Source organism: Micromys minutus (genome assembly GCF_963924665.1).
Source record: "Micromys minutus genome assembly, chromosome: 28".
NCBI lineage: Eukaryota > Metazoa > Chordata > Mammalia > Rodentia > Muridae > Micromys > Micromys minutus.
Window position 1 is genome coordinate 16563181 of NC_137963.1, and position 27956 is coordinate 16591136.

The window sequence follows — 27956 nt, forward strand, 5'->3', positions numbered from 1 at the left end:
AGTGAAGTCATGGATCTTAAAGGAGAACCTAGAACCATCAATTTACTAAACCAACACAATCCCTAACTTCAATCTAAATATCTATCCTTATACCCACAGAGAAGTGCAGTCCTCACCCCTCATTAAGGACAATTCTCTTTGCATCTGACAGGAATCATTACTGAAAACAGCATTCAATCAAAATGCAGTTATAGGTCCCAGTCCCAACAGACGCATCTACACCGACAAGAGAATTCCAACGGCTAAGGCTCAGGGACTATTCGAAAAGAGGGGCAGAAAGAAAATCAGAGCCAGAGGAGACAGAGGAGCAAGGGTTTTGCTGTGTCTGCCAATGTCACACAAGCTTCATCCATGAAGCCCCACCAACAAAACTGCCCACCATGAGCTGAACAAAGACAACACCAACAGACACACTAAGAGAGAAGGAAAGCTAAGGAGGCCAACCCTAGATAAAGAGGCACAGGCAACTGAGGAATGAGATCTGAAGAAATAAGTCTACCCAGGGAAGACTGATTATCCAATACTAAATGGTCAGCCCTGAACACATATATACAAATAACATTATTCTGACTGAACAGATTGTGTGTGTGTGTTTGCGTGTAACAACAAAGAAAAAGAGGCAATGAATGTGCAAAAGAGGAGCGAGGAGTGTACATGAGAGGGTAGGGAGGGAGGAAAAGGAAGGGAAAATGATGTAATTATGTTATGATCGCCAAAATGTTTTGGTTATTCTTCGTAAAAAAAAAAAAAAAAAAAAAAAAGCTGTAGAAGCAGGCTGGAGAGATGGCTCAGCAGCTAAGAGCGCTCGCTGACTGCTCTTACAGAGGTCCTGAGTTCAAATCCCAGCAACCACATGATGGCTCAAAACCATCTGTAATGGGATCCGATGCTCTCTTCTGGTGTGTCTGAAGACAGCTACAGTGTACTCACACACATGAAATAAATTAAATAATCTTTAAAAATACATTTAAAAAATTGTAGACGTATCACATAAGATATACACTTCTATGTATGTCTCTCCAGTGAGCCATCTCACCTTGTCCCCCCTTTAACTTTTAAGGACACCGTCTGTTTCTTCTATTCACATTTATGAACTGTCAGATATGAGAAACCTGTTTGGGGTGTAGAGAGAAGCAATAAACAAACTGTTCTAAACAGCTTCTGATTTAAATTAGAGATAGGAATCTTTGGGGCTGGGCTGCACCTGGCCTAGGAATAATTTAGCTTGGCAGGCACTCTGAGCCAAACTCTTAAAAACTGAAACGGCCCATAATGTTAGATTTCTGGCTTCTCTCCTGGATCAAAGTGCCTGACAGCACCATTTCTAGCTAAATAGTGTCTGGAAGTAAGCTTTATGACATCTTTAGGCTAAGCCTGTTCTGTGCAGAGTTCTTTCCACCAGAACAGTCCCTTAGTACTGTTCATCATCCCAACATTGTTGGGTTGTTTTTGTTTGTTTTGTTCTGTTTCTCCAAATATGGAAATATTTCTTTGTAATGTCTCCATCAAAAATAGGAAAACAAGTCTTGGAACAACATATTTTTAAGAAAAAAAGAAAAGAAAGAAGGAAATCCAGCATTGGTTCTCAGGAGTCTTTTTTTTCTGTATATTAAAATACTAAAATTATACAATTTAAAGTAACATCGTAAATGTAAAATCAAGTGATGATTTTGATAAGGAAAAATGTACGATGAATCATTGAATGAATTAAAAAAATACATCAACATCAGTTTTTGGATGAGAATACAATGCGTTATTCTTACAATCAAATGCTTCTCGGTCTTTCAGTACCGAACCAGTCCAAATTGGGCTCCGGAGTCTCATCAGGCTTCGTTTGATATCGCCCTCGTGACTGCTGTCCTAGTAAAGTAATGGCTTTGTTTTTTTAAACAAAATTTTGGATAACACTTATCCTTAATACAATTATTACAAAACTGTGAAGGTAATAAGATTAAAGATGGACAAATCAGTGCAGTAGAATTGAATGACAGTCTACACTGAGTTCGGAGTCAAAAAAGGGGAGGGGCTGAGGGCCATGCAAGTGTCAGTAGTCCGCGATTTCGTGGGATCAAAGCAGATTCCAAAGGGTTCTGAGCCTCTGGGGACAATGCTGAGATTGCAAAAGAGCTCCGAAGCTTCGGCCCCGCCCACCTCTTATAGAGAGGCCCCGCCCACTCGTCAGTCCGAGTCCCGCCTCGCCGGACTCAGTCTACGCCTACACTTTCCAAGCTGGGCACCGTGTCCTACGGCTGCCTAGCAACGGCGCACGGCATGATGGGAGAATAGACGGAAACCTCAGAGAGTCAAACTTAGTTTGGTGCGAAAGCTCCAGCGATGTGTAGTAAAGACACGAGCATGGAGTGGAACGTCCGGGATGCGGTGGAGACGGATGGAAACCTCAGGGGTCTGAAACCATTGCGACATGGAAAGCTGAGCTACACTGGGGACTTGTGGCGGGGCTGATGTAGCAGAGAGGTTGTGGTACGCAAAGCACTGTGGGACACTGGCAACGTGGGGTAGGACGGAAGCTTCCGAGGGTCATATTTTAGCGACGCGGGAAGTCCAGACACCAGAACTGTCTGAAGAGGAGACTTGGGAAGGAGGGTCGGGCCACAGCGTAGGCAATGGCGGAGAGGCCCGAGGACCTAAATTTGCCCAATGCCGTCATTACCAGGATCATCAAGGAGGCGGTGAGCTGCTCGGGCTGGCGACTGGGTCGAGGGCGGACGTGTGGGCAGAAGGTTAACAGAATCCGCCTGTGTGTTCATCTCCACTCTCCTCGCAGCTCCCGGATGGTGTCAACATCTCCAAGGAGGCCCGAAGCGCCATCTCCCGCGCCGCCAGTGTCTTCGTTTTGTATGCCACGTCCTGGTGAGCCGAGCAGAGGCGGAAGGGAGGCGAAACGGGATCCCGACCCCGCGTTCGTGGCCTGGAACCTACAGGCCCCAGTTCCCTGCCTCAGTGGAGAGCGACTCACAGCTCTCCCAGTTCTCACAAATTCTGAAGCAGGTTAAACAAGACGGTTGTCGTAGCCCTTTGTACGGGGATGGGATGAACTGAGCCGTGTCACACAAAAGTCCATTCATCAGCGATAAATTGTGGCTCTCCCCACCCCGTCTCAGGGTGTCTCATGTCCCCCACCCACTTTGACAGCTTCTGAAGGGCTTTGCTCTTTTCTTCCAGTGCCAATAACTTCGCAATGAAAGGAAAGCGCAAGACTCTCAATGCCAGTGATGTGCTGTCAGCCATGGAAGAGATGGAGTTCCAGCGGTTCGTAACACCATTGAAAGAAGCTCTAGAAGGTATCCGTGTGCTCTTCTGCTTCTTAAACCATATGAAAGATGTTAATTCTTTGTTCCCTGATCACCTGTTTTCAGCATTGGTGCCATTAGGTCCCGTTCCATAATCCAGGACCGGTGATGATTCACTCTTGTTTAGTTGGTACCATCTCAGATATGTGCTTTGGGCCTGCTTATTCTGCCGGAGCCTCAGTTTGTCTGATTAAACAATAATCTCCTGCTTCCTTACAGCTTACAGGCGGGAGCAGAAAGGCAAGAAGGAGGCTTCAGAGCAAAAGAAGAAGGACAAAGACAAAAGAGATTCCGAAGAGCAGGACAAAAGCAGAGAGGAGGAGGATGAAGATGAGGAAAGACTGGACGAGGAAGAACAGAACGAAGAGGAGGAGGTAGACAACTGAATGGAGAGAGTGGGCAGACTGTGGCATGGTGGAAGGGACCCCGAGATCCTGCCATGTGTATATGCGAAGCCTCTCCCTGCAAGGCAGAGTCATCTTCGCCACCGGTGCCTGAGATCCAAATAAAGACTGAGCAGAAAGATCAAAGCCAGCTCTTCCCAGACTCAGCATCTGAGTTGTAGAAACCTGTTTGGCTCCATCAGTCTGCAGGTTATGGCTTTTTAGTATAAAGGATGTTTGATGACTACATAGTTTGGTATTGCTTGTTTACTTAAAGTATATGGCTAGCTAGTTTTTGATCCCATTTCTCTGCCCCTCCAAAAAGGTAATAATATCCGTGCTGTCTGCTGTGTTTCAAGTCACAGAGCCACTAACAGGTTGGGGGAAATGGGGCTTTGATCATGGTCACCCTGTTTGACTGTACAGTAACTGACAGGTATTAATGCTCAGAATGGTTGTTCTTTAGGAAGTGACTAAAAAGCTGTGAGAGAATAAAGACGTCTCCTCACTTGGTGGTAGCATTACTTACTTGGTTTCTGGCCTTCTAGACATACTTAGCTCCGTAGTCCTTTATTGCCTGAGATGCTCAGTCGCCTGGGGTGACTGCACTCCTATGACATGTACTCTTACATTCTGAGCGTTGATTAGAATCTGTCAAAAACGGGTGCCAATTCTTAAAAGCAGGTGGCTTGATCTTGGAGTAACTCAGTGCCTGCCACTGTAGGACCTACTGCCACCTCCTGGAAGGTGTAAAATCCCAGGTCTTCTCTTCTCTAGTCCATCTCCCAGACTGTGGCTGCTGCTTTTCATTCCCTGAACTCGTAAGAAGTCTCAGAGTCTTTATTTCTTCCAGGCACAGCATTTCTGTCTCCACTCTCCTGCCTCTGCTTCCCAGCCCTGCTTTCTCCCCCTCTCACTTACTTCATCTTCTAGTCTAGGGACTCGGATAACCTCTGTCATATCCCAGAGTGCAAGGTCCCCAGATTCCTTAGTTCTAATCTCCTGTCTCTTAAAGAGAATGGAGAAACACCTCTGGACCTTAAGGTCAGAGGCATGGTGCTCAGGAGTGGAGCACCTCTTCGGTAGCTTAGAACCCGTCTTCTGGCCTTCCCTTTTCCCAGTTAGTGCTCCAAGCACAGTTTCTGTCTTAGTTGTGCACCTGAGGCTGACAGGTGATGGAATACAGTAGGACACTGTTAACTAGTCAGGGAGATACAGGGAAGACTTTGTTGAAAGTGACTGGAGACTGTTGAGATGTTAATGCTTTCTATAAATAAAGAACATTCTTGTTTAACATGCTGACTCATACAGTGTGCTTTTGGAAAGAACTCCCCAAGACCTCTCTTTCCCTCCCCCTACCCTCACACACAGGCACACACACACACAGTCCTGTGTGTTCTTGCATCACCAGTAGGTAAACGAGTATTCACAACTTAAGGGCACTATTCTTAACCATAGCCAACATATCCTGAGATTCTCCCGGTTACTAAGTACTTTCAAGTATCAATTCCTATCAAGCAGCATTGCTGTTGCCTCTGTTAGCTCTTAACCACAGCTCTATATTCTCCAGATCACACAGCTGTCACGTCACAAGTAAAATTTATAAATGGAAATTAACAAAGAACCCCAGCGGTCCTTTGGTTTATAAGCTTTCTCCTTCACAGCAGAAACATTGTTCCTTAATTCCCATAAGCACAGTGCTAGACCCTACTCTTTCAAGTCCAATTTGTAATCCTGTGACTTCCTTTGAACTCAATTTCAAATGTATGTACTATGTACCAAGTAGATCTTCCTAGAATCTACCTTTGCTTTCAATGAGATCAAATCCATAGTTAAACCTGTTATTCAAGGCTTGTGTAAGAATGGCTCATCCAATCTCCACCATAAAGCCTTCAAGAATGGAAGGGGCTCAGTCACATAGCACTTGCCTATTGTGTTCAAACAAAACAAAAAAACAAACTCTCATGTCTTTGGTTTGTCCTTAACTAAACTTCAACATTCTAAGAGAAACCTTTTCTGGAAATGGAGATTTGGGTTTAAGAATAAAGAATTCAACATCTGGAAAGACTCTCTGAGATCACCCATCAGTTTTTTTTTTTTTTTTCCCAATCACATGTACATCATCCTTTAATGGCATCTGGATTTTGAAGGTTTTTTTCATCAGACTGCAGGTGCATTTTTCATCTCTAAACAAAGTGCTTCATGAACACAGACTAGCCTGGATCTGGGCCGTGGAAGAGTTCTTGTTCTAATCCGTTTGAAACGACTTAGAAGGTATGAAGAAATGGCTCAGCAGTTAAAAGCAATGACTCCCAGAGGACTAGGGTTTGGTTCCCAGCACCCAACATGGCAGCTAACAACTTCTGTCACTACAGTTTGAAGGGATCCCATACCCTTTTCTGGCCTGTCACTGCAGGAAGGTGGTGCAGAGCGGTAATGCAGGCAAAACATCCGTACACAGGAAGATAAAGCCTTTAAAAATGTTTTTGTGCCTTAGGGTCTTATTCTTACCTATGGGAAGTTGACACTCTTTAAGCCTTAGGGTGTTAGAGCTAATTTACAATCATTGAGATCATGATCCCGTGTCTGTTTTTGTTTTAGTAAATGTTGTAAATGGTTGGGATAACTTGAGATTTGCAGAAAAATTACGAGGAGTGTGGTTCTCACACCCTTCACCCAACTTCTCATGTTACAATTTGAAGTCCAATTTTTCTAATGAATTATTAAAAACCAAAGTAAGGGCTGGAGGGATGGCTCAGTGGTTAAGAGCACTGACTGCTCTTCCACAGGCCCCGAGTTCAATTCCCAGCAGCCACATGGTGGCTCACAACCATCTGTAACAGGATCCGATGCCCTCTTCTGGTATGTCTGAAGACAGCTACAATATACATGACTTAATTAACTGTAAATTGTATTATAATTTTATAACATTTTCAAAACTATACAGTTAAATGTTGTTGAAATAGTAAATAAATTATATACAATTATCCATTAAAAAAGAAAACAAAAAGAAGACAGCTACAGTGTACTTATATAAATAAATCTAAAAAAACAAAACAAAAAAAAAAAACCAAAATGAGACTCAGATCTTAAGCATTTTTAAAATGAAGACCTGGTGGTACCTAGGACATTTACAGTATTTATCACATAACTACTCACTTCAGCCTTCAAAATAATGTTATCACCTCCTCCCCAGTACACCTAGTGTTGAGATTAATGGCATGCACCATCAAATCTCCCTTTGGTTAGACTAAATTTAATATGTCCATTGTAGATAAACCTGATATCCTAACACACTTAGTTTTCTTGGCTTTTTTTTCAATGTCTTTCACATCTCTCAACCCATGACAGACAGGGGGCTGGATAATCAATGACGAGGCATAAATCTGAACAGTCGGTCCGCCAACATGGATTTATCCGCTGTGTTAGGCATTACCGAGGTGTTTTAATGCCTTTGACACCCAATTGTTCTTTTTACCAGTGAGCAACACAGTCATTTTTCGCTCAAGGCTGAGAAAAGACCGTCAAGTGAACTTTGAGATGGGTTCGGGATTGCAAGCCAGGGCCCCTCCCAGAGGCTCGAATGCCCACGTGGACCCCCCCCCCCCCCGGGGCCTTCCCACCTCCAGTGGGGCGGGAGCTGGGGGGCGGGGAAGGGGCGGGCTCTCGGGCTCTCCGGGAACTCTGGATTGGCCAAGATTCCAGCCCGCTAATCGTGGATCTGACTACGCGAGCTGATCGCGGATCCCGAGACTGCCCCGAAGGGGACGTAGGCTGCATTCCCGTAGGGGCGGGCGGTATGGGAGCCGCTTCCGGGTGAGCCGCCCCGCCCCCACGTGGGCTTGCGTTTTTAGAGCAGGAGAGCGCGGTGTCCCGAGCCCCGGGTCGGAGCGGCGGCCAGCAGCGTCCCTGGTAGGTGAGCGGGCGCTGGCCTCTGGGAAGTGGCGGGTTGGGAGGACGACCCCAGAACCGGGCGAGGTGCACCCACCCCCATGGCGCTGTGTTCCCGAAGTATCGACGCTGCTGCGGAGACGCTGTCTCTCTGCACGGACAAGAGTGGGCGGGATTCTTGCCGCTACACGGTCTTGCCGCGTCCAGGCTTAGGGACTCGAAGCTGGGCTCCACCAGCTCCCTTTCTTCGGAGGCCGCAGGGCCAGTCTCCGTTTCTGCAGAGCGCGAGCTGTCTGGCAGGCTGGAGAAGTGGGGGTAACAATAAGGGTCGCTTGGGCTAGGGTCCCTCTTGCTTCTTACTCAGTCATGACAACAACCCATTGAGATCCGCTTAAGCCCCAGACCCCATGAGAAGACAGGAGGTCATGCAGCTTGAAACAAGAGTTTGTCCCCATGCCTTTTAAACCCCCAAGTCACACACTTAACCACCCTTCTTTCTACCAGTCGTGGCCAGATCTAGATTAAACCTCTTCCCCTACTCTCACCTGGACTCCGTGGCTCCTCCGTACTAGAAATGTAATGTGTGAACGCCATCCTTCTAATGTCAAAAGCCACTTGACAGAATGTTAGACCAGATTTATAGCTGACCCGCTGTATAATCCCTAGTCTGCCCTTCTCAGTATTCAGTTTTACAGTTGTTTGATGTAGAAGCTCTCAGCCAGAATTATTCTTTTAGCAGTCCGCGGAAAGGCAACTCCTAGCTTGAAACGGCTAAACCCGGACAGCAGGGGAGACCAAGCCCGCACACTGGACAAGGTCTAGTTCTTTAGTCCCTCCTAATACTGTGGCAGGTGGCAGTAAGAGTATGCCGGAAATGCAAATGGGCCACTGGGTTGTCCCCTTTCAGAACTGCCCACAGATGCCTTTCCAGGGCCTCTTTGGGCTTCAGATTGACCAGCTTTGAACCTTCTACCTAGCTGGCCCTCCTGACTTGTCTCCTCCCTAGCCAGTGCAGAGCCTGCTTGGCACCTCTCCTCTACTTTGTATGCTAATCCTTCGTGGGGCTCAACCTGGGAGCCCAGGCCCTGCAGCTCTTTCTAGGCTGCTACCACCCTGTGGCTGCCTCACCCTTACTTTGGGGGATGTGGCCTCCTGAGGAACGTGAGACCTTTACAGTCTTCCAGAAGAGCTACCTTGCATTGTCTCTAAGAAACTACCCTCTACTGTGTCAGGTTTCCTCCTTGTGTAGTGCACGCTGCTGAAGGGCCCCTATCCTCTCTCACCTCAGGCAGTGGGTCGGACATGTGTGTCCTACCCTGGGTGTGGTGAAGGGTCACACAGTACAGTGTACTCATCCCAGCTCAGTATTAGCCTTATCATGAATCTGATCTTCTCTACGGCATGCAGGCTTGATAATATCACCACGTTTTAATTTGGGGAAAAAAAGGGGGTGGGGTGTGGATCTGAAAGACCTTACCCAAAGTTGTAGAGTCAACTCTGGGATTATTTGGCCCAGAAATGGTTCTTTCTGCAACACTTCGTACGGCTTGCTTGCGACATGAACCTGTTTTAAAATGGAAGAGAAGGTGGTCTGGGCCCCTGTGGTCCTGTGTGTCCCTGTTTTTTCAGACCGCTTTGTTCCTGTATATGACACAGGATTTAAGCTCAAGTTTGCAAACCCCCTTAATTTGAGGAAAATGCCCTGCTCGTGTCTGGAAATCTTCTAGACTCTGAAGGACTTCTCTCAGAGCGAAACCCTGATCTAGAATTGGTTCTATAAAACAGAAGCAACTCTGGGCACCTTTTCACTCTGTGGACATTTATTAAGTATCTGCTGTATACACGGTGTAGTAGAGGACACTGGGCTGAAGTCAGGAGCCTCAGGTCAGTCCGGACCTACCTCGGCTTCACTCCCTGTGTGGGCTCAAGTCCCTTGACCTTCCATCCCTTCATTTCTCCTATCAAACTATAAGGGGTTGAATAGAACTCTTTTCTTTTAAATTTACACCAACATCTCTCAGTTTTATCTAGCGGCCAAAATAAAAACTTAAATCCGGGCAGGAGATATCTCGCTGATTAAGAGCACGCATTGCTTTCACAGAGGACCTGGGTTTGGTTGACTTAACAACCGTAAGCAACTCTAGTTGGGGAAATCATACAACAGCCTATTGGATACATATACACGAATGGAAGCAAAACACTCCTAGACATAAAATAAGCCTTCAAAAGTTCAAAACAAACAAACAATGCCTAATCAAAGTTGGACTGTTCTGGCTGGGGATGTAACTCTGTGGAGCATAGGGGTCCAGGGGTTCAGTCTCACCACAGGAAAACAGGGCCTGCTGTAGTGCGCTCACCCCTCTCTGCTCTTCCCCTCCCTCCCAGTTACTCTGAAATAGAATTTGGGCAGTGCAGCTCCTAGGTGGCCCTCCAAGTTTTACTTTAAGGCAGATGGCTTATCAATGTCGTTCCCTTAAGCTCTCAGAGGAGATGAGTGAACGCCAGGGAACACAGGTGTGGGTTCCCGAAACCTGGGCCTGCTGCAGAGGTAATTCTTGGGCAGATGAGTCTGAATATGTGCCTGGCTTCGAAACCTGACTCCAGTCCAGAACGGCATCGAGCAAGTTCCATAACCTCTCCGAGCCCCTATTTCATAATTGCTAAGAGTTCTGTCGATTTCGCAATGTAACTCAAACGAGATGAAGTACTATCTTCAATGCCTTGTACCTAATAGACTCGGTATAGGAAGGGGGAGACCACCAACTGGAGGCCAGCAGAAATTCAGATTCTGGCTTGATGACTAACCAGCTGTGTCATTTTGAGCAAATAGTTTTACATCTCTGGGCTACTTCCGGGCAGATGGGAGAGTCCAGTTCCACACAAAGAGTATAGATGAACCCTCGTATGTGCTCTGTGTGTTATTCAGGGGTCAGAGCATCCCTAAGGAGGCTTGGCCCCTCTGCTGTCCTGTGACACACCCAACCCAGGGGTGTGGTGGCAGAATTGGTCCTTGTGTGGCTCCTGATAACCTCGACCCCAGCAAGGAGGGAAATGGGATAAGATGGGCCCTTGAGCTGCTTGGGAGGAGGCTGAAGGAGCCTGAGAGAGTGGACGCACAGCCAGGCACACGGAAGCATCCCCTGGGTTCTGGCTTGTTTTCACTTTTAATTTGCCGTAGGACTTTGGGTAAGTACCTGCCCCCCTCTATTCCTTGATATCCTTTGTTGGAGGAGCAGATTCAAGCCTTCCGGCCTCTACTCTCTGTCTTTGTTTTTTTTTTTTTCTCTCCTACTTGACTGCTTAGTAGCCAAAAGGTATCTCCACAAGGAAATGTCTAAAATGGAGCTGGCTCTCCAACTCTGAGTCCCACCACCCTCTTCCTGTCTTGTCCCTGTCTCCACTGCCCCCTGGGGCAGCACATCCGCCCTAAGGGACAGCCTCTTGGCTCCCTCAAGATGGCCCTTCCTTCTCCGCCTCCTGTGCTCCTCTGCTTCCTGTCTGCTCTCCTCAGCCACAGAGTTCTCTCAAAGCCAGACTCTCGCCAGGAACTCATCCCTGTCAGAACCCCTCCTCCCCTTCTGTTTGACCCCTGCTACGTCCTCGGGGCTTCAGACTAGTCCACAATCATCCTCACTGACTTTCATGAGGGAGCACTGTCTCTTTACCCCTGCCAGATTCACACATCTTGCAGAACACAGCCCAAGACCTGTGTTCTACAAGCTCCTCTGCCATCCTCTGGGCCCATGGATCATGTAGGCCTGGGCTGCCAGGTTTAGCAGTACACTTATCAGCCCTGCCTCCAGGGACTGGCCCGTGACTTCCAGAAGGCACCTATGAGGGTGCTATGGTAGTGTGGCACACAGTAGGTGCTCCTGAAATAATGTGACACCCAGGTTTCCTTCAGTCCTCTACCGCTTACTTGGCATACAGTTATTGCCTTGTTCTCGGTGTGGTGAAATATTTGTGCTAGAGTCAGTGTGTGGGGAGAGCTGGCGTGGGAGGCAGATGTGAACTCAGCATAGGCCCTGCCCTGCAGAAGCGCTGTCAACTAGCCACAAGATAAGCCAGCGCCACAAGGAACTGTTATATAAGAGGGATTGTGAAGTGGGCAAGAAGGAAGCCATGGTGGGAGAGGGAGAAGTTTGTGGCATGCTTACTTGAGGGAAGGCTGTGCAAGGCGTAGACCTTCTAGGGACAGGGGACAGCATGGCATCACAAAACATGTGCTTGCCTAAAGTGCATAAAAGCCTGGGGTTCTGGTCTCACTATCACATCAACCCCACATTCGGGAGGTAGGCGCAGGAGGACCAGGTCATCCTTAGCTACGTAGGACATTCAGAGCCAGCCTGTCTCAAAAGAAAACCAACAAAATGAGGGAAGGAGGGGAGACGGGGAAGTAGAATGTGGGGTTCTGATCGGCCAGCACAGAAGGCTCCTTGGTTACAAGAGCTCTTTAGGGACCACACATGCAGGGAAGGTGCACGTGTGTGTCCTTCTGTCGGCCGTGCATGCAGGGCTCCAGCTTCTTGGAACATACTGACCCTAGTGCCTCAGCCCACATACCAGGGTCTTCACGGTGCTTTGCACTAACAGCAGAATTCCAGGGCCTTTTACTTTCTGCTTAACTAAAATTCTTGCCAAGCAAGTTTGAGGCCAGCCCGAATTACAAGAGTGAAACCCTGTCTCAGAATCAAAACAAAACACTCAGGCTGGGGCTGTAACTCTAGCTCAATGCTTGCCTGGCGTGTAAAAGCCCCTGGGTTCAACCCAAGGCATCACACCAAAAAAATTGTAACATCTGAATCTGCCACCATCGTTTTTCATCAACTAATCGAAGTTTCAATGTCGCGCTGATCAGAGCTTCTCAGAACGAACACAAGAATCGATTCTGTTTCTCTTTTATTCCTAATGTCTGCTTCTTTGCTAAGGCACAATTTAAAGTTCTTAGAAAACCAGTTTTGTTTTTTAACTAGCAGTCCTGTGAACCGTGGCCCAGATGCCATTATTACATTGAAGTTGCTCTGAAGGTTCTACAGATCTCCCTGCCTTACCTCACCCTGGAGGGGCAGCAGTTGGTAAAACCACACCATGAGTAGCAGAGGCTGGAGAAGGTGGGGCAGGACAGTGGACAAGCTGTCTTCCAGATGGGACCCTGGGCACAGGGGCTATGTCTTTTGTTTCCTGATGCCCCCTCCAGAGCTGAGGCTGTAGCAGACACCCCAGGACCCTGGACTAGCCGCCATCCTGCAGACTGCTGTGTTCCGCTGGCCCCACCATGCATCACCAGTCTGTTCTGCATAGCGGCTACTTCCACCCACTGCTTCGGACCTGGCAGACCACGGCCTCCACCATCAGTGCCTCCAACCTCATCTACCCCATCTTTGTCACGTGAGTCCCCCCGAAACGGGCCAGGCCTTGGATGTGCCCCAGGGTAGAAGGACATGTTTGACTGGAACAGGCATCAGGGTTGTTGGGAGGGGGGAGGCTTAAAGTGGGTGAAACAAAAGGTTTTCCAAGTGCCCTGTGAGGCTGAGGACGTCTTTGGAACCTACAAGCCCTGAAAAGAAGCTGCTGTGCCTTCAGTCAGAATGCACCTAAGCTGGGACACAAGGACCCTGTGACTGCGGAGTCCAAATCCTCCCTGTAACTGCTGTTCTTGTAGTATGGTTGCTCTCACTGCCGCACCATTACTTTTCCTGTTGTTATTTCAGGCCTTGGGCTTGCCCAGGCAGAGGAGCCACACATAGGATCCTCCCTCCTCCTTCCACCTCTACTTCCATGTCCCTTCCCAGCTTCAGTTCCATCCTTCCCAGACACTGTCGTCACGGACCCTTCCCACAGCCACGGATCCATAGCCCTCCCCCACTCTTACAGGGATGTTCCTGATGATGTCCAGCCCATCGCCAGCCTCCCGGGGGTGGCCAGGTAGGAGGCATGGTGGCTGGCAAGGGGGTAGTAGGAGGAGAGGCTTCCCGGGTGACAGAATCAGGAAATAGAAGCAGGTAGCAGATCTGGAAAGGCCCAGTGGAAGGGATTTATTGGGAGCTTAAGCTGCTAGTCAGTACAGAAGGCGACCTCGTAAAGTGGCAAGCCTTCCATCATGGGGAACATTGTGGCAGAGGCTGCTACAGGCAAAAACTGGGCTCGAGATGGGACTTGAGGAGAAGCCACAGAGGAATCTACCGCAGCTAACTCTGTAGCTCTGTTGTTTGTGACCTCGCTTGCCCACGTCTGTGGTGGGTGTGCTACTGCTCATCCCTGGACCGTGGGTCTCGCAGCCTTGCACAGCTTGGCTCTTCACTGAGGATTTTCCTGAGGAACTCTCATTTACCTCAGAGCTGTAGCCCCAGCCCACAGCTTGGCTTTTAGCTTGTTCAAATGGGGTGGAGGCCTGGGCAGGGAACCTGTTACCTTATTGCCTCACGCTTCTTTGGTCCCCTCCCCCTCAGGTATGGCGTGAACCAGCTAGAGGAGATGCTGAGACCCCTGGTGGAAGTTGGCCTGCGCTGTGTCCTGATCTTTGGCGTCCCCAGCAGAGTTCCCAAGGTGAAAAATGGAATTGTTGAGAAGGGAAAATGAGCGCTGGGCAGACGCTCGATTTGTAAATTGCTTTGCCGCTCCGTCTTGAGGACCTAAGTTCAGTCCTGAGACCCGTGTTGAAAAGCTGAGCAGGGCAGGGCAGCCTGTGATCCCAGTGCTGAGGAGGCAGAAACATGAGGGTCCCTGGGGCTTGCTGCACAGCTAATCTGCCTAAATTGGGGAGCTCCAGGTTCAGTGAGCACCTGTGGCAGGGTGGTACACGTCTTTAATCCCAGCGTGGGACTGTGTGTGGGGCAGGCATCTCTCTCTGAGTTCAAAGCCAGCATGGTCTATATAGCCAATTCTAGGCCAGCCAGAGGCACACAGTGAGACACGTCTCCAGAGCAGAGAAATTCAAACGAGCTGAAGAATGATTAGGGAAGACTCCAGGCTTTGGCCTACGGTCTCTGTGGACACATGCGCTCGTGCATGCGCTCACACACACATACACATGAACACATGTATACACATACAAGAAGAAAGGAAGGGAAAAGAAAGAGTGAAGGACTGAAGTCACCGTATTCACTTTGGGGCCACACATATGTTGCTGTATTGCTTTTGGCCCAAGGTCAGGAAGCTCATAAGTAGGACTGTGACACCCTAACTGGGTGAGTCAAGACTCCCCCCCCTCCAGGCCTCTGCTGTCCTTTCTGCAAATGGGGACAGACCAGTGTATCCTCATCCAGAGTCTGATAGGACAAAAGGAGAAGGTCAGGCCTGGTCTTCCATGGCACCCACTATGCCTCCTGTGAAGCGTCTGTAATAAACACACCACCTGGTTCTTCCCCTGCCTCCAGGATGAACAGGGCTCTGCAGCTGACTCGGAGGACTCCCCAACTATTGAGGCTGTCCGTCTGCTGAGGAAGACCTTCCCTACCCTCCTAGTGGCCTGTGATGTCTGCTTATGCCCCTACACCTCCCATGGCCACTGTGGTGAGCTCCCACACTCCCTCTTAGCCAAGCCCAGCTTTCCTCCAGGGTAGGCGCACTCCCACATCCATCCGTCTTGTCCCCCAGGCCTCCTGAGTGAAAATGGAGCATTCCTAGCAGAGGAAAGCCGGCAGCGGTTGGCAGAGGTGGCACTGGCCTATGCCAAGGCAGGTGAGCGAGCCCCCTTGCAGCGGGGACAGGAAGGTGACATAATGGGGCAGAGAGATCCAGAATTCTGAAGGCCACCCTTTGTTTTTCAGGCTGTCAGGTTGTAGCTCCATCAGACATGATGGATGGACGCGTTGAGGCCATCAAGGCTGCCCTGCTCAAACATGGACTTGGCAACAGGGTATAGGCTGAGGGCAGGGATGGGTGTGGGGATGGATGGGAGGAGAGGGCCTGGGCCAGCCCCAGGAGTATGGCTCAGTCAGTAAAGCACTTGCTTGCAAAGTGAAAACCCATGTGAAAAGCAAGTGTGGTGGCGTATGGCTGTCATCCCCGCGATGGTGAGGTTGAGTGTGCTGGCCAGCTAGCCTGCCCTTGGTAAACTTCTTGGCCAGCGAGAACCTGTCTCAAACAAAAAAGTGGGTGGGTGTCAGCTGAGGAATGATGCTGGAATTCTCTGAACTCACACGTGCACATGCGCACACGTGCATATGCAGACACATGTCTGTGCACATGTAGACAAAGTGAATCCCAAAATTGAGAGCACTGCTGGATGAGGCCTCTGGGATCCATCTCAACCTCAGATAGAGAGATTAAGGCCTAGTGTTGGATCAGGCTGGATTATAAATCCTTCTTGCCTGAGACAGTCCCTGTCACTTTACCCCTGGGGTTCAGGAAGAGCTGACTCAGACTCATTGTCTTCCCTATAGGTCTCTGTGATGAGCTATAGTGCCAAATTTGCCTCCTGTTTCTACGGTCCTTTCCGGTGAGTGGCACCAGCAGTGGCCTATCACATACCAGGTCCGCTCACCTAAAGCCGGCCCCAGCATTGTGATAATCTCTTGCAGGGATGCAGCTCAGTCAAGCCCAGCTTTTGGAGACCGACGCTGTTATCAGCTGCCTCCTGGAGCCCGTGGCCTGGCCCTCCGAGCAGTGGTGAGTGACCAACCCTTAAACCCCACATCCAGCCACCCTGCCCTGTCCTGTGCCTGTCTCAGGCACTGCCCACACCTCACCTCATCCCTAGGCCCGGGATATTCAGGAAGGCGCTGACATGCTCATGGTGAAGCCGGGATTGCCCTACCTGGACATGGTGCGGGAGGTGAAGGACAAGGTGAGCTCAGACTGGAGGGTGGGAGAGCTTGTTCCTTACAGTGGACCCTGAATGGAGGGACTTTTCGAATCAGTCTCTGAGCCAGAAGCGTTATGCCCCTGAACGGGAGCCCTCTCCTCCCGTCCCTGCCTGGGTACTGGCTCGTCTCTTCTGTCGTGGCTCACGGGAGCCTTTGCGCAGTTTCTGAATGGGCTGGGCTATCAGCAGCCAGCACTGAATCAGAATGGGGCAGGGAGGGACAGTCACTTGAGCCCATGTGTCCTCCTCTGCAGCACCCCGAGCTCCCCCTCGCAGTGTACCAGGTGTCAGGAGAGTTTGCCATGCTGTGGCACGGAGCCCAGGCTGGCGCCTTTGATCTCAGGACTGCTGTACTGGAGGCCATGACAGCCTTCCGCAGAGCCGGTAAGCAGGGGTGGGGTTTGTGACCCCGTGTCACAGGGACTGCTGGGCACTCTGCCCAAGGTCTGGGAAGCCTTGATTCTTTGCCCGGGAGTTCTGACCTCCAGACACGGGTAGAAAAGCGTTATGTGGAATGGCGAACAACTCTGCAGTGATCACAGAAACAGGAGCTCTGTATAGCTCTTCGGTTATGAGAAGCTGAGCAAGCCACTTCTGTAAATCTCAGGGTCTGGGTTCATACCCGGTACATATCTGTCCTGAGGAGCACCTGAGATGGCACGCAGTGTATGCTTATTACCCCGTAAATGGGGGCAGGTTTGGTCAGGCTCTACCGCCAGGGATTTAACAGCAGACTCCGTTGTCCCCACTCATCCCAAAGGTCCATGGAAACAAGCAAGTTGGGCACTGTAGCTCATCACTGAAGCCTGTGGGGAGACAGTGGGTCTGAGCTAAGTCAGCCCTGGCCGGGTAACTGGCAGGCGGAGAAAAGACCTCAGCTAAGAAGTAGCGTCTGTAGCCTGGTCTCAGGGCTGCACTGGACCTTGGTTTCCCCAGAGCAGCAGAGCTGTCAGGCTTGCACCTGCCGGATTCTTCCCTGCACATGCCAACCATCCTCCAATCAAGGCCCAGGACAGGAGGCTGACTTGTTGGCTGTCGGGAGCTGGCTGCAGCCAGACTCAGCCATAGGCTGTGACACCAGGCTGTGCCTCTCCATGGTGGTCTTCCTCTGCCTGGCCCTGGTCTTCCAACTGTGCTGGTGGCTGATGTCACATCCCTCCCGTTTCTGTCTTTCATATAGGTGCTGACGTCATCATCACCTACTTTGCACCCCAGCTGTTGAAGTGGCTGAAGGAAAAGTGAAGGAAAGATAGGACTTGGTCTTGACAAAGCTCCCCCGGCCTTACAGAAGGGAAAAAGTAAATGTGTTGTTAGAACTGTGCCCTGTGCCCTCTTCCTGCCCACGTTGCTGGCAGGGTGCAGCGCTCTGGGTGGTTTGCCAGCATGCTCAACTCCCACTCACAGCTGCATCCTTCCAGGCCCAGAGTTTCCCACTCCAGCTCAGAGACCCACCGCCCTACTCTGCTGAGGTGTGGCTTCAGCTTGGCAGGACCCAAGAGCCTTAGGCACAGGCTTGGAGCTCTGGGACAAGAGGAGCACGGTTGGATCGTCAAACCTAAAGAGTTATTCATTAATGAGAATCAGAACCCAGAAGCGGCAGGAATTCCTGGCCGCAGGAGTTGCCAGCATCGAAAATAGTTCCTGAGAACCTCTGCCCAGGGCAGTTTGGACGTAGTAGGATGTGCATCAGCGTGTCTGTAGAATTTATGCAGAGGATGGGGAGTCTGATAATATATAACAAAGCAGTTGAAGTGATACATGCTGAGAAGGGGAGGTCCAAGATAGAAGCTGTCCCTGAGTTGAAACCTTGAGGGGACAAAGAACCAGCAGACAAGCTCAGAGACCCGTTTGGTGGGCGGAGCTGGCATGGCTGAAGGGCAGTCAAGGAAGGAGGTAGATAACAGACTGGCGTTGGAATAGTTACTTCTCCAACCTGGAAGGGACCTGAGGTTTTGTTTTGCATCTGAGTGGCAGCCATCTTAAAGATTTTGGGTTGTTTGGTTTAGTTTTCTCCACCAAATACCCCTGCCCCTCACCATCCCCCCATCTAGGCAAGTACTTTGCCACTGAGTTATACCTCTAGCCCTTCAAGAGACATTCTGGAGACCAGACTTGAGATTTTGCAAGAGGGAACAAGAGAGAGTAAGGCTGTCTTTGTGGGTTTCTGAAGCTGCCCAGCTGGTTTCGGTTCATTCGTCTGACGTGACACCCATACTGCCCCTAATGAAAGTTAGGGCCAATTTGCAGGCACAACTAACTTCAGAGGCGGAGGCCCTACCCTAGCTCCAAAGCAAATTCAGCTCTGACTCTTAGAGTGATATTGCTTCTAAGGTGGAGAATTAATTAAGTTACTAACTGGCAACTCTGCAATGAGACTGGTCCAATGCTTGGTAGCTTTCCTTTAGCTCTGACTACCTCACCTTAAGAGCTGATCTTCCTGTTTCTCAGCCTTCTGAAAGGTGGCCATCACAATCAAATCAGTCCTAAGCTGTCCCTTTCTTAGATCCTGAGTATAGATTTACCATCTAGAGCCCAAATCACTAAAACATGCCATCACCGGGCCGGGGTATAGAGAGGAGACGTCTGGCTGTTACGCGGCCTCTGCGCTCTGTGGTTAAAATGGTTCATGTGTTGGGGAAGGATCTGTGCCATCCTCACCAAGCTGGTCAGACAGCCAGGAGACGTGCTACCCTGCAGGTGCCTACCGCAATCCACATGTGTCCAGGAGCAATCGAAAATGGGAAGGTCACCAGGTCCTGACCTTCGAAGGATCAGAAAACAGTTCCCTGAAGGACTTAGGTGGGGGTGAACAAGGAAGCTGAGACCGGGAGCCTTCCAGGCAAAGAACCATTGTGCAGAGTTCTTGGAGCCAAAACGGAGTTGGATGAGCACAGGACTGGTGTGGCTGGCACACCAGGAAGGACGCAAGGCCGGGTGGCCCAAAGAGCAGAGGCTCAGTCCGAACCACACAGGGGCGATACCACCTTTCTCTAACCTTACTCCGAGATCAGAGGGCAATCCAAGGTTGTCAGTAGGGGAGTGACCGTGTTGTGTTTTTCTCTTGGTAACACCATGGCATCGGGCAGATGGGATGTTTGAGTTGCATAATGACCATAGGGATGTATTAGATTAGAGTATAATTAGTTAAGGTAGACGTGAGAGGTGAACCTGCTTGAGTAGCAGGTGCCCTGACCATTTAGTGGAGAAAGCAGGTTCGAGGTAGAATGCTAAGTTTACCTTGGGGTTCTTGGCAATGAGGAAGGTCTATATAAGAGATTTTGGTTGCACTCCCCTGAGGCTACTCACATTTGGGGCAGAACTGGGTTAAAGGCTACAGAGAAAACCAGACGGAACATTCTGGCCTAGCTCCAAAGCCCCTATCCCAACCAGTCATGACACCTCCCAGTAAGTGGCAGTGGGAAATATGGATGGCCCTCCTGTGTGACTAACTGGAGGAAGTATAGGAGGAAGACCTTGGAACCCATTTTCCTTCCTCATAGTCTGAGAGTAGTGCCCCCTGGAGTCAGGTCTTGTCACCTGAAGTGTCATTTGGTGGCAGCCACCCATATTGTTACACAAAATAAAGCAGGCACAGACAGACATGGCTTGCAGAAGGACTTCCAGGACTTTGAGACTGAGCTGCAGAGTAAGATCCTTTTATGATGTCAGGAAGAGATTGGGAGTCTTCTGAAAGGGTTGTAGTTGACCTGTGAATCTGCGCCCCATCCCTAGATAGAGAACTAGGTTTCCAGTCTGCAAGGCATATTAGCCTTCTAGATGCCTGACGATGGGTGTCCAGAGGCTCAGTGAGACTTGGTCTCATTCCCCTCTCAAATGTGCCAGTTTAGGCTGTAGCCTGTCCTTTTGGCAGGCATCCTAATCAGCCACTTAACTCCCTAAGAGAGAGTACCCTGATTCCAGCTTGCCATCCCATAGACTGCCGACCCTGCACAGGAAGGGCCTGTGGTCTGTGGCCAGCCTGATGCTGGGTATTCTTAGTTGCAGGGGCTGAAACCCAGTTAAGTAGAAAACTGGTTTGCATGCCCAAATCTCGGTAATGTCAGATATGTGTGTTCCCAGGCCACAGGCTTATCTTTTGGCCTTGGGGAGTCTTTTGTTACATAAGCCTTCCCAGCCAACAACATGATCCTTCAGTGAAATAACCCCTAAGATCTGTAATCCTGGAGAAAGACCAATTCTTTCCCATCCCCGCCATAACAACTCTGGAGATCTGTGATTGTTTTGCAAAGGTCACATGCTCACCATTTGGCTATCTCACTATGAACTGGACAGAGATGGGTCACATGGTTGACCTGCCCCATTACATAAAAGGCTGACAAGGCATTGGCTCTGGTACCAAAGGTCCTTTTTGCCTGGAATGCCTTCCCCCTAAATCTGTGTCTCTCCTTTTATATTCTGTTCTTAGCTGACCTGGCACTTCCTCAAACCTGACCCAACAGTTCCTCTAAACTCACAAGTCAAAACAACAGTAGTTGTAAAGGTTTTCTTCTTGGGATTGCTGAGATAACTCACTGGGTGTATGCGCTCTCAGTGCAAACCTGACCTGAGTTCAGCCCCTGGAACCTACTGTGGGAAGAGTGGTCAAGTCCAAATCTTGACTCCTGACCACCACACACCCACTCTGGTACTCACGTATTTAGTTCTCAAAGCAACCCGGGGCTGTGTTGGCAGTTCATGCAGGCAGGATTGGACTCAGCTTCTGTCTTACTCTGTTAGGTCTCATAATCAAAGATAGTCTTAGCTTAGTATGGCGGCAGGAGGATCTCGAGCATCATCCTAGGCAATGTAGCAACAACTTTGACCAAGTCACCTGCGTGAGCACCAATGGGGTGGAAGCATTGAGATCTCATAAATGCATCAGAATCCTAACGCTGAAAGGTCGTTGATGCGTGTTGGGAATGGGGTGCATTCGAACGCTAGTTACAAGTACCCATTTCAGAAAACTGGCTCTGTCTGCTGAAATGAAACACACTGATGGTATCCAGATTTCCACACCTAGTTACTTAATAATGTATACTGATGTCCTCTGGGACACATTGAAAAGGTTCACATGCCTGCTGGGAGGATCATGAGCCCAGAGGTTGGAGACCAGTCCAAAAGAAAGTCAGTCATGTTTTCTAATATGTGTGACCATGCCAAACTAGAACTAACTCAAATGTCCATCAGCAATGAGCCGTACCCCACTCACATTACGATGGAACGAACAAGACAGCCACAGAGTGTTGCAGATTCAAGAACGTGGCTACTGTGCTGTTATGTTTACCCAGCTCACAAACAAGTGAAACTACAATTGAATCCAGGAGAGGGCTGGGTCAGTGGTAGAAGTGTACTCTTGGTTCAGTCCCAGCACCACACACACACACACACACACACACACAGAGGAGAAGGGGAGGGGTGGGCCATGGTGGCTCATGCTTGTATCTCAGCACTTAAGAGGCTGAAGCAGGAGGATTGCTATGAATGAAATAGGGCAACTCCATATTCCTGGGCCACTATATGAGATCCTATATCAAGAAGAAGGGGCAAGGTAGGAATTCTTGCTACCATTTGGGGGATAAACAACTGAAAACATGCTCTAGGCATCTAGATTGGAGGGGGGTCTGGGTAGCAGTTGCAAGACTATTCACATTGTGAAAATTCAAAAGTGTACTTTTTTAAAAAGTTTTTTTTAAAGATTTATTTTATGTATATGAGTAGCTGTCTTCAGGCACACCAGAAAAGGGCATCAGATCTCATTACAGATGGTTGTGAACCACCATGTGGTTGCCGGGCTTTGAACTCAGGACCATCTGGAAGAGCAGCCAGTGCTCTTAACTACTGAGCCATCTCTCCACCCCTATTTATTTATAAGATGTGATCTTACTGTAGCCCTGGCTGGCCTCAAGCTCACAGATATCCTACCCTCTGCCTCTTCGTCACTAGGATTAAAGATATGTACCACCACATCCAGCATATACATTTTTTCTCTGTTTTAACTAAAACATGTTTTTTAAAAAGTAAATGAAAAATTAAAAGTAATGAGAGATGTGTGGCTGGAAGCTGTGCCCCTGCCTGGATTTCGTTGTGTCTTCGACAGGAGACTGAAGGAGGGAAAAATGCTTCATATAAGAAAGTTTATTTCCCAGCCAGGTGGTGGTGCACACCTTTGATCTTTAATACTCTGAGTTCAAGGCCAGCCTGGTCTACAGAATTAAGTTCCAGGACAGCCAGGGCTACACAGAGAAACCCTATCTTGAAAAAAAACAAAAACAAACAAGAGGCGGGAGTTGATTTCCCAAAGAGGCCACAAGCTTGCACCCACATAGTAAGAAGCCAGGGGGTGTAGGATGGACCAAAGGGTGAAACTGTCAGGGGATTTTTGTAATTTAGTTGTGGGATGAAAACATCCATTAAATGGTACATGAGTGTTTTTCTGTTTGAAATGGGATCATGCTCCGGAGCCAAGGCTGATCTGAAACTTGGAGTGAGCCTTGTGCCTTGGCTTCCTAATGTGCTTGCAGGTATGCCACCATATCTGGGTAAGTGTGATCCTCCTTTGAAGCTGCAAATCAGAAAGAAGGGAGACTGAGAATATCAAAGGCCACCACCACCATTCCTGTGACATCCCTGGCTATTAATTTACTTATTATTCCTTACTACCGATAACCTAGAGACAATAAAAAGCAGATTCTAGAGACCCAACAGTTAGGTCAAGGTCATTACCCCAAGTAAGCCAATACTCACTGGCAAACCCTGTTTGAGAGGTGCAGTGTGGTAACCCTGGGCTCAGTGTGGTATGTGACCTGAAACAAAACTCTTAAGCACCCAGAAGTCAGCTTTCTCATCTGAAAAGCATCTTAAATGCCTAAAGAGGTTTCCTATGTGGTCCATCCTGATTATCAGTCATCTGTTGCCATGCCAACACCACTTGGAGAGAGACATGAAATGGCAGGTGACCTTCATTATCTTGGAAATCCTCTTAAAGCTGGATTCCGTTGGAAGTTACTTTGTCTAGTCCTCAGGGTGGCGGAGTTGGAATCAGAACCTAAAGGCTTAGGTTTGAGGTGACCCTGGAAAGAGAGACAGTCAGGGATGCTAAGATTCTCTGAAAAAGCAGGTGGGCCTCTGATGTCCTGGTCCTACCTCCATTTCTGAGAATCAAGCTTGTGCTGCAAAACCAGTCTGGCAGGTGAGCCGCCTGGTCTGTGACTTTGCACTTTGTTTTCTGAGGCCCAGGGAGAGGGAGCTGAGCCCATCTAAAGTCCACAGAGCCAGGAGATAACAGATGATTTAAGCGGGTGTTGGTGGGGGAAGGGAAGAAAAGAGCAGAGGGAAGCGCTCCTGGCCTCGCCTCCCAGCCAGGTCCTTGGCAGCGCTCACAGCCCTTGTCAGTTATGTACTTGGTTTTTTGCCTGTCCCTCCCATGTTCGAGTAGGCAGGGAACTCATTTTCCTGCTGTATGCATGGGTCAGACACAGAACACGGCTGCTGACTTAGCCCTTCACGGACCAACCAGGTGGAGAGGAGAGCTTTGCCTGTTTGCTTTCGACAGTACTTTTGAAGAAAACACGTCTCTTCTCCCTTAAATGTTTTTGTTTGTTTGTTTGTTTTTGTTTTTTACAGAGCTCCTAGGGTAGACAAACAAAGTGGTGGCACGCCCAGCACTTGGGAGGCTGAGGCAGGAAGATGTTCGTGGCCCGGTTACATGCTTAGTGGGACCCTATCTTAAAACCAAGTGTCTAGGTCGTGGCGGTGAACAAACTGTGGTGTGGCAAGCAGTTCCCTTCTAGAACCAACTGGAGTCTCTCAGAACAGAGAGGGACAGAGAGCCTTGCTGGAGTCCTCAGTGCACTAGGGGAGCCAGGCTGAACCCCCTCCCGCCCCCCCACCCCATTCCCAAGTCAGTCTAGGTACTTCCTTCCCCAGCGTCCCCATCCCAGGGAAGGGGGCGGGGAATAGAGATGAGATGCAGAGAGAATCACCCGGGTTGTGATAATGAGGATAAGGGAAATGAGGAAGGAACGCGATGAGGAGGCGAGACGGTGACCTTGAGAAGCCTGGTGGTGGTAAGAGGGCGTGAGACAGGGAGCAGGGCAGCTACGGGGTAACGAAAGGGACAGGAGGCCCTAGACTCTCAGCGTGCCCGGTGACCGGTGCGAGGGAGGAGCTTGGTGACGCCTAGAGCAGGGCGGGGCGAGAAGCAATGGCAAGTCCGAGTGTCGTGAGCTTCTGACCGCCTGAGCCGGTGGAGCAGCCCCTGCCTCTCCGGTCGCTTTCCTTGAGCCAGGTGGGTGCGGAGGCTGGGGGCTGGTTGAAGGGCGCTGAGCCACGGGAACTCCGTGCAGCCGAGCTGGGAACACTGGAGGCCAGCCTGCAGTGGACCTGGCCCAGGAGACTCCAGTCTCGGGTCCCGCTGCTTTTGGGGTGGTCGGTCCTGCTACGGGAACCCCAGCCCGGCTACGACTTTTGTCCTGGGGCATAGCTGAGCCTGAGACATCCCGAGGACTTTCGGATAGTCTGGTTCCTGGCTGGTCCTCAGCCTACCCATCTGCGTACTGAGAGCCCTTTTAACGTTGTCTCGCTATTTCGAGCTAAATTAAGTTCTCTTGTCACACTCCTTCACGCATCCCCGCCCCCACGCCCCTCCTCACCTGTTTTGTTTGGCTGCACTCTGAATGAACCCCGGACCCCACAGACTGAAAGACACGGCCTTGCAGTCCGCTCTGTCTGGGGACAGTGTCAGTCTCTGGCTGTTGGGTATTGGGGTCAGTCGCCTTCCTGAGTTGGTTTCCTTGGCACTAATAACTCCCGGGAGGATGGAGAAGTTGCAGCCCAGAGCCAAGTAAGAACAGACAATCTTCTGTCCCACCCTGTCCCAGGCTCAACATAATCCAACGTGTAAAAGAATCTAAATATGGGTTAGCAAAGGGAGCCCTGGCTAGAGTCTAGGCATTGGGTCAGCCCCTCACCAGTCTTGGTTAGAGTCTCCAGCAACCTCTCTCTTTTTTGACATTACTAGTACTTTCTCTCACCCTCCCTCCCTCCCTCCCTCCCCCTCCCTCCCTCCCTCCCTCCCTCTCTCAGTCTTTCTCTCTCTCTCTCCCTCCCTCCCTTCCTCCCTCCCTCCCCCCTCTCTCTGTCTCTCTCTGTCTCTCTCTCTCTCTCTAATGAAGCCAAGTTGGTGATTTTTATTAATAACATTTTAATGTAGGCTTAAGCATGAGGGTAGGAGGAAAAGAAGGACTCTGAAGTCAGGCATTCTCAAGTGTGCGCATCATGGGCTTCTTAAAGAAGGGCACCATTTTCTTACGATTGTAAAAGGGTCATGGGCTGGAGAGATGGCGCAGAGGTTAGAGGCACTGCCGCTTTTCCAGAGGACCAGGTTCAGTTCCCATGTGACAGCTCACAACTGTCTGTAATTCCAGTGCCAGGGCATTTGGCACCTTCTTCTGGCTTCACAGGCACCGGGCATGACTGAGGTATGCTTATGTACGTGGAGGGAAAACACCACACACAGGTAATAGCAGTCATTACTGCTTCCTGACTTTGATCTTAGGCTGTGCACCTGAGTCTGGCTCTACCCAGAGCACTAGACTTTGCCCAGCCTCAAGGAAGTTGAAAAAAAAAAATATGTATACATATATATATATATATATATATATATATATATATATATATATATGTGTGTGTGTGTGTGTGTGTGTGTGTGTGTGTGTATGTGTATGTATGTATGTATATATACATACACACACTGTATGTTCTTTTTTCAGGTCTTCTTAAGAACTATACCTGCTAAGGAAATTCCCTGAGTTCAAAGACTAACTTTGGTTCCAGATTTATAGCCTCGTGATGCATTCTGATTTCACTGTGCTTGTTTTATAGTTTTGTCTACAGGGAAACCCTTATTATTTAATACCTAGAAATGCCACTGGGCATGAAAACCTGCTTTCTTCCCCAACATCTGGCTCATATGATGCCCAGAAGTGGGTTTTGAAACAAATACATAAATGATTTCGTTTAGTCCAAAAATCTTCACTGGGTGTGTGTGTGTGTGTGTGTGTGTGTTTTGTTTTTGTTTGTTTTTAATGATTTTGTTTTCTCACCTGCATGTGTGTCTATGTGAGGGTAAAGTCCACTGGAACTAGAGTTGCAGACAGCTGTGAGCTGTCATGTAGGTGCTGGGAATTGAACCCAGGTCCCCTGGAAGAGCAGCCAATGCTCTTAATCACTGCTTGCTATATATCCAAGGATGACTTTGAACATCTGGATTCCCCTGCCTCCTCCTCCCAGTCCCTGGGACTATGATGAGTGTGCCACTATGCCTACTTTATTCCGTACGGGGATCAAATGTAGGCTTTCTGTATACTAGGCAAGCGCTGGAACCAGCTGAGCCACAACTCTAGCTCCAGCCCCAGGATCTTGTGAGCCGCACACCCTCGTGTTTCTCTTCCAGATGAGGCTCACAGGCATTTAGATGGACTCCTCTGGTCTGTGGATCCAGTCTGACAGCGGGGCCTCGGCATCCACCCCACCTACTGATCTTTCATTCCAGGATCTCGTGCTTTGTGACGGCTTACAGCTCTGACCTACACAGCCTGCAAAGGAGCCACCGTTACCCGGGGTAAGGGTGGCCAGAACCAGCTCGGCATCTCCTTTGATTCTGGGATCTACAGGGAACCTGATCTCCATGGCACACCGGCTGCAGATGCGTCTACTGACGTGGGATGTGAAGGACACCTTGATCAAGCTCCGCCGCCCTGTTGGGGAGGAATACGCCAGCAAGGCCCGGGCCCATGGACTGGTGGTGGAAGCCACAGCCGTGGAACAAGCCTTCAGGCAGGCATACAGGGCCCAGAGCCACAGCTTTCCCAACTACGGCCTGAGCCGTGGCCTCACTTCCCGTCAGTGGTGGATGGACGTGGTCCTACACACCTTCCGCCTAGCAGGGATCCCAGATGCCCAGACCACGACTCCCGTTGCTGACCAGCTATACGAAGACTTCAGCCGCCCTTTCACTTGGCAGGTGTTAGAGGGGGCTGAGGCTGCCCTGAAGGGGTGCCGTAAGCGAGGTCTGAGGTTGGCAGTGGTCTCCAACTTCGACCGTCGGCTAGAGGATATCCTAATAGGCCTTGGCCTGCGAGAACATTTTGATTTTGTCTTGACTTCTGAGGCCGTGGGCTGTCCTAAACCGGACCCGCGGATTTTCCGTGAGGCTTTGCAACTTGCTTGTGTAGAACCTGCAGCAGCAGCCCATGTTGGGGATAGTTACCTCTGTGACTACCAGGGGTCTCGGGCTGTGGGCATGCACAGCTTCCTGGTGGTAGGCTCAGAGCCTCTGGACTCCTCAGTCAGAGATTCTGTATCTAAAGAACATATTCTACCCTCCCTGGCCCATCTCCTGCCTGCCCTTGACCTTCTGGAGGCCTCAAGTCCTATGTCATGAGTCTGGTGAGGGAAGTAGCTGGGACCAAATAAACATTGGAGGCAGGGAGTCCCTTCTTCCTCACCTCTCCTGCAGGGGGAGGTATCTTGGCCCTCCCGCTGCAGCCTCTATAACCTATTCTG

At 49.7% G+C, this 27956-nt stretch overlaps 3 protein-coding genes across 3 annotated transcripts; all 3 read left to right on the forward strand.

The window, feature by feature from the left end:
• Positions 1-2552: 2552 nt before the first annotated feature.
• Positions 2553-4933, forward strand: POLE3 (DNA polymerase epsilon 3, accessory subunit). The gene is made up of 4 exons (XM_080940153.1): positions 2553-2690; positions 2786-2871; positions 3184-3302; positions 3531-4933. Exons 1-4 carry the CDS (start codon positions 2625-2627, stop codon positions 3695-3697), a joined length of 438 nt encoding a protein of 145 aa, XP_080796279.1. The 5' UTR covers positions 2553-2624; the 3' UTR covers positions 3698-4933.
• A 2492-nt stretch (positions 4934-7425) lies between these two features.
• Positions 7426-17712, forward strand: ALAD (aminolevulinate dehydratase). The gene is made up of 12 exons (XM_080939953.1): positions 7426-7606; positions 12783-12973; positions 13460-13510; positions 14035-14131; positions 14962-15097; positions 15182-15265; positions 15355-15443; positions 15970-16025; positions 16108-16195; positions 16287-16373; positions 16646-16775; positions 17572-17712. Exons 2-12 carry the CDS (start codon positions 12861-12863, stop codon positions 17631-17633), a joined length of 993 nt encoding a protein of 330 aa, XP_080796079.1. The 5' UTR covers positions 7426-7606; positions 12783-12860; the 3' UTR covers positions 17634-17712.
• A 6876-nt stretch (positions 17713-24588) lies between these two features.
• HDHD3 (haloacid dehalogenase like hydrolase domain containing 3) lies at positions 24589-27874 on the forward strand. Its single transcript, XM_080940222.1, has 2 exons — positions 24589-24678; positions 26944-27874. The coding sequence occupies exon 2, from the start codon at positions 27079-27081 to the stop codon at positions 27832-27834; it is 756 nt and encodes a 251-aa protein (XP_080796348.1). The 5' UTR covers positions 24589-24678; positions 26944-27078; the 3' UTR covers positions 27835-27874.
• Positions 27875-27956: the final 82 nt, after the last annotated feature.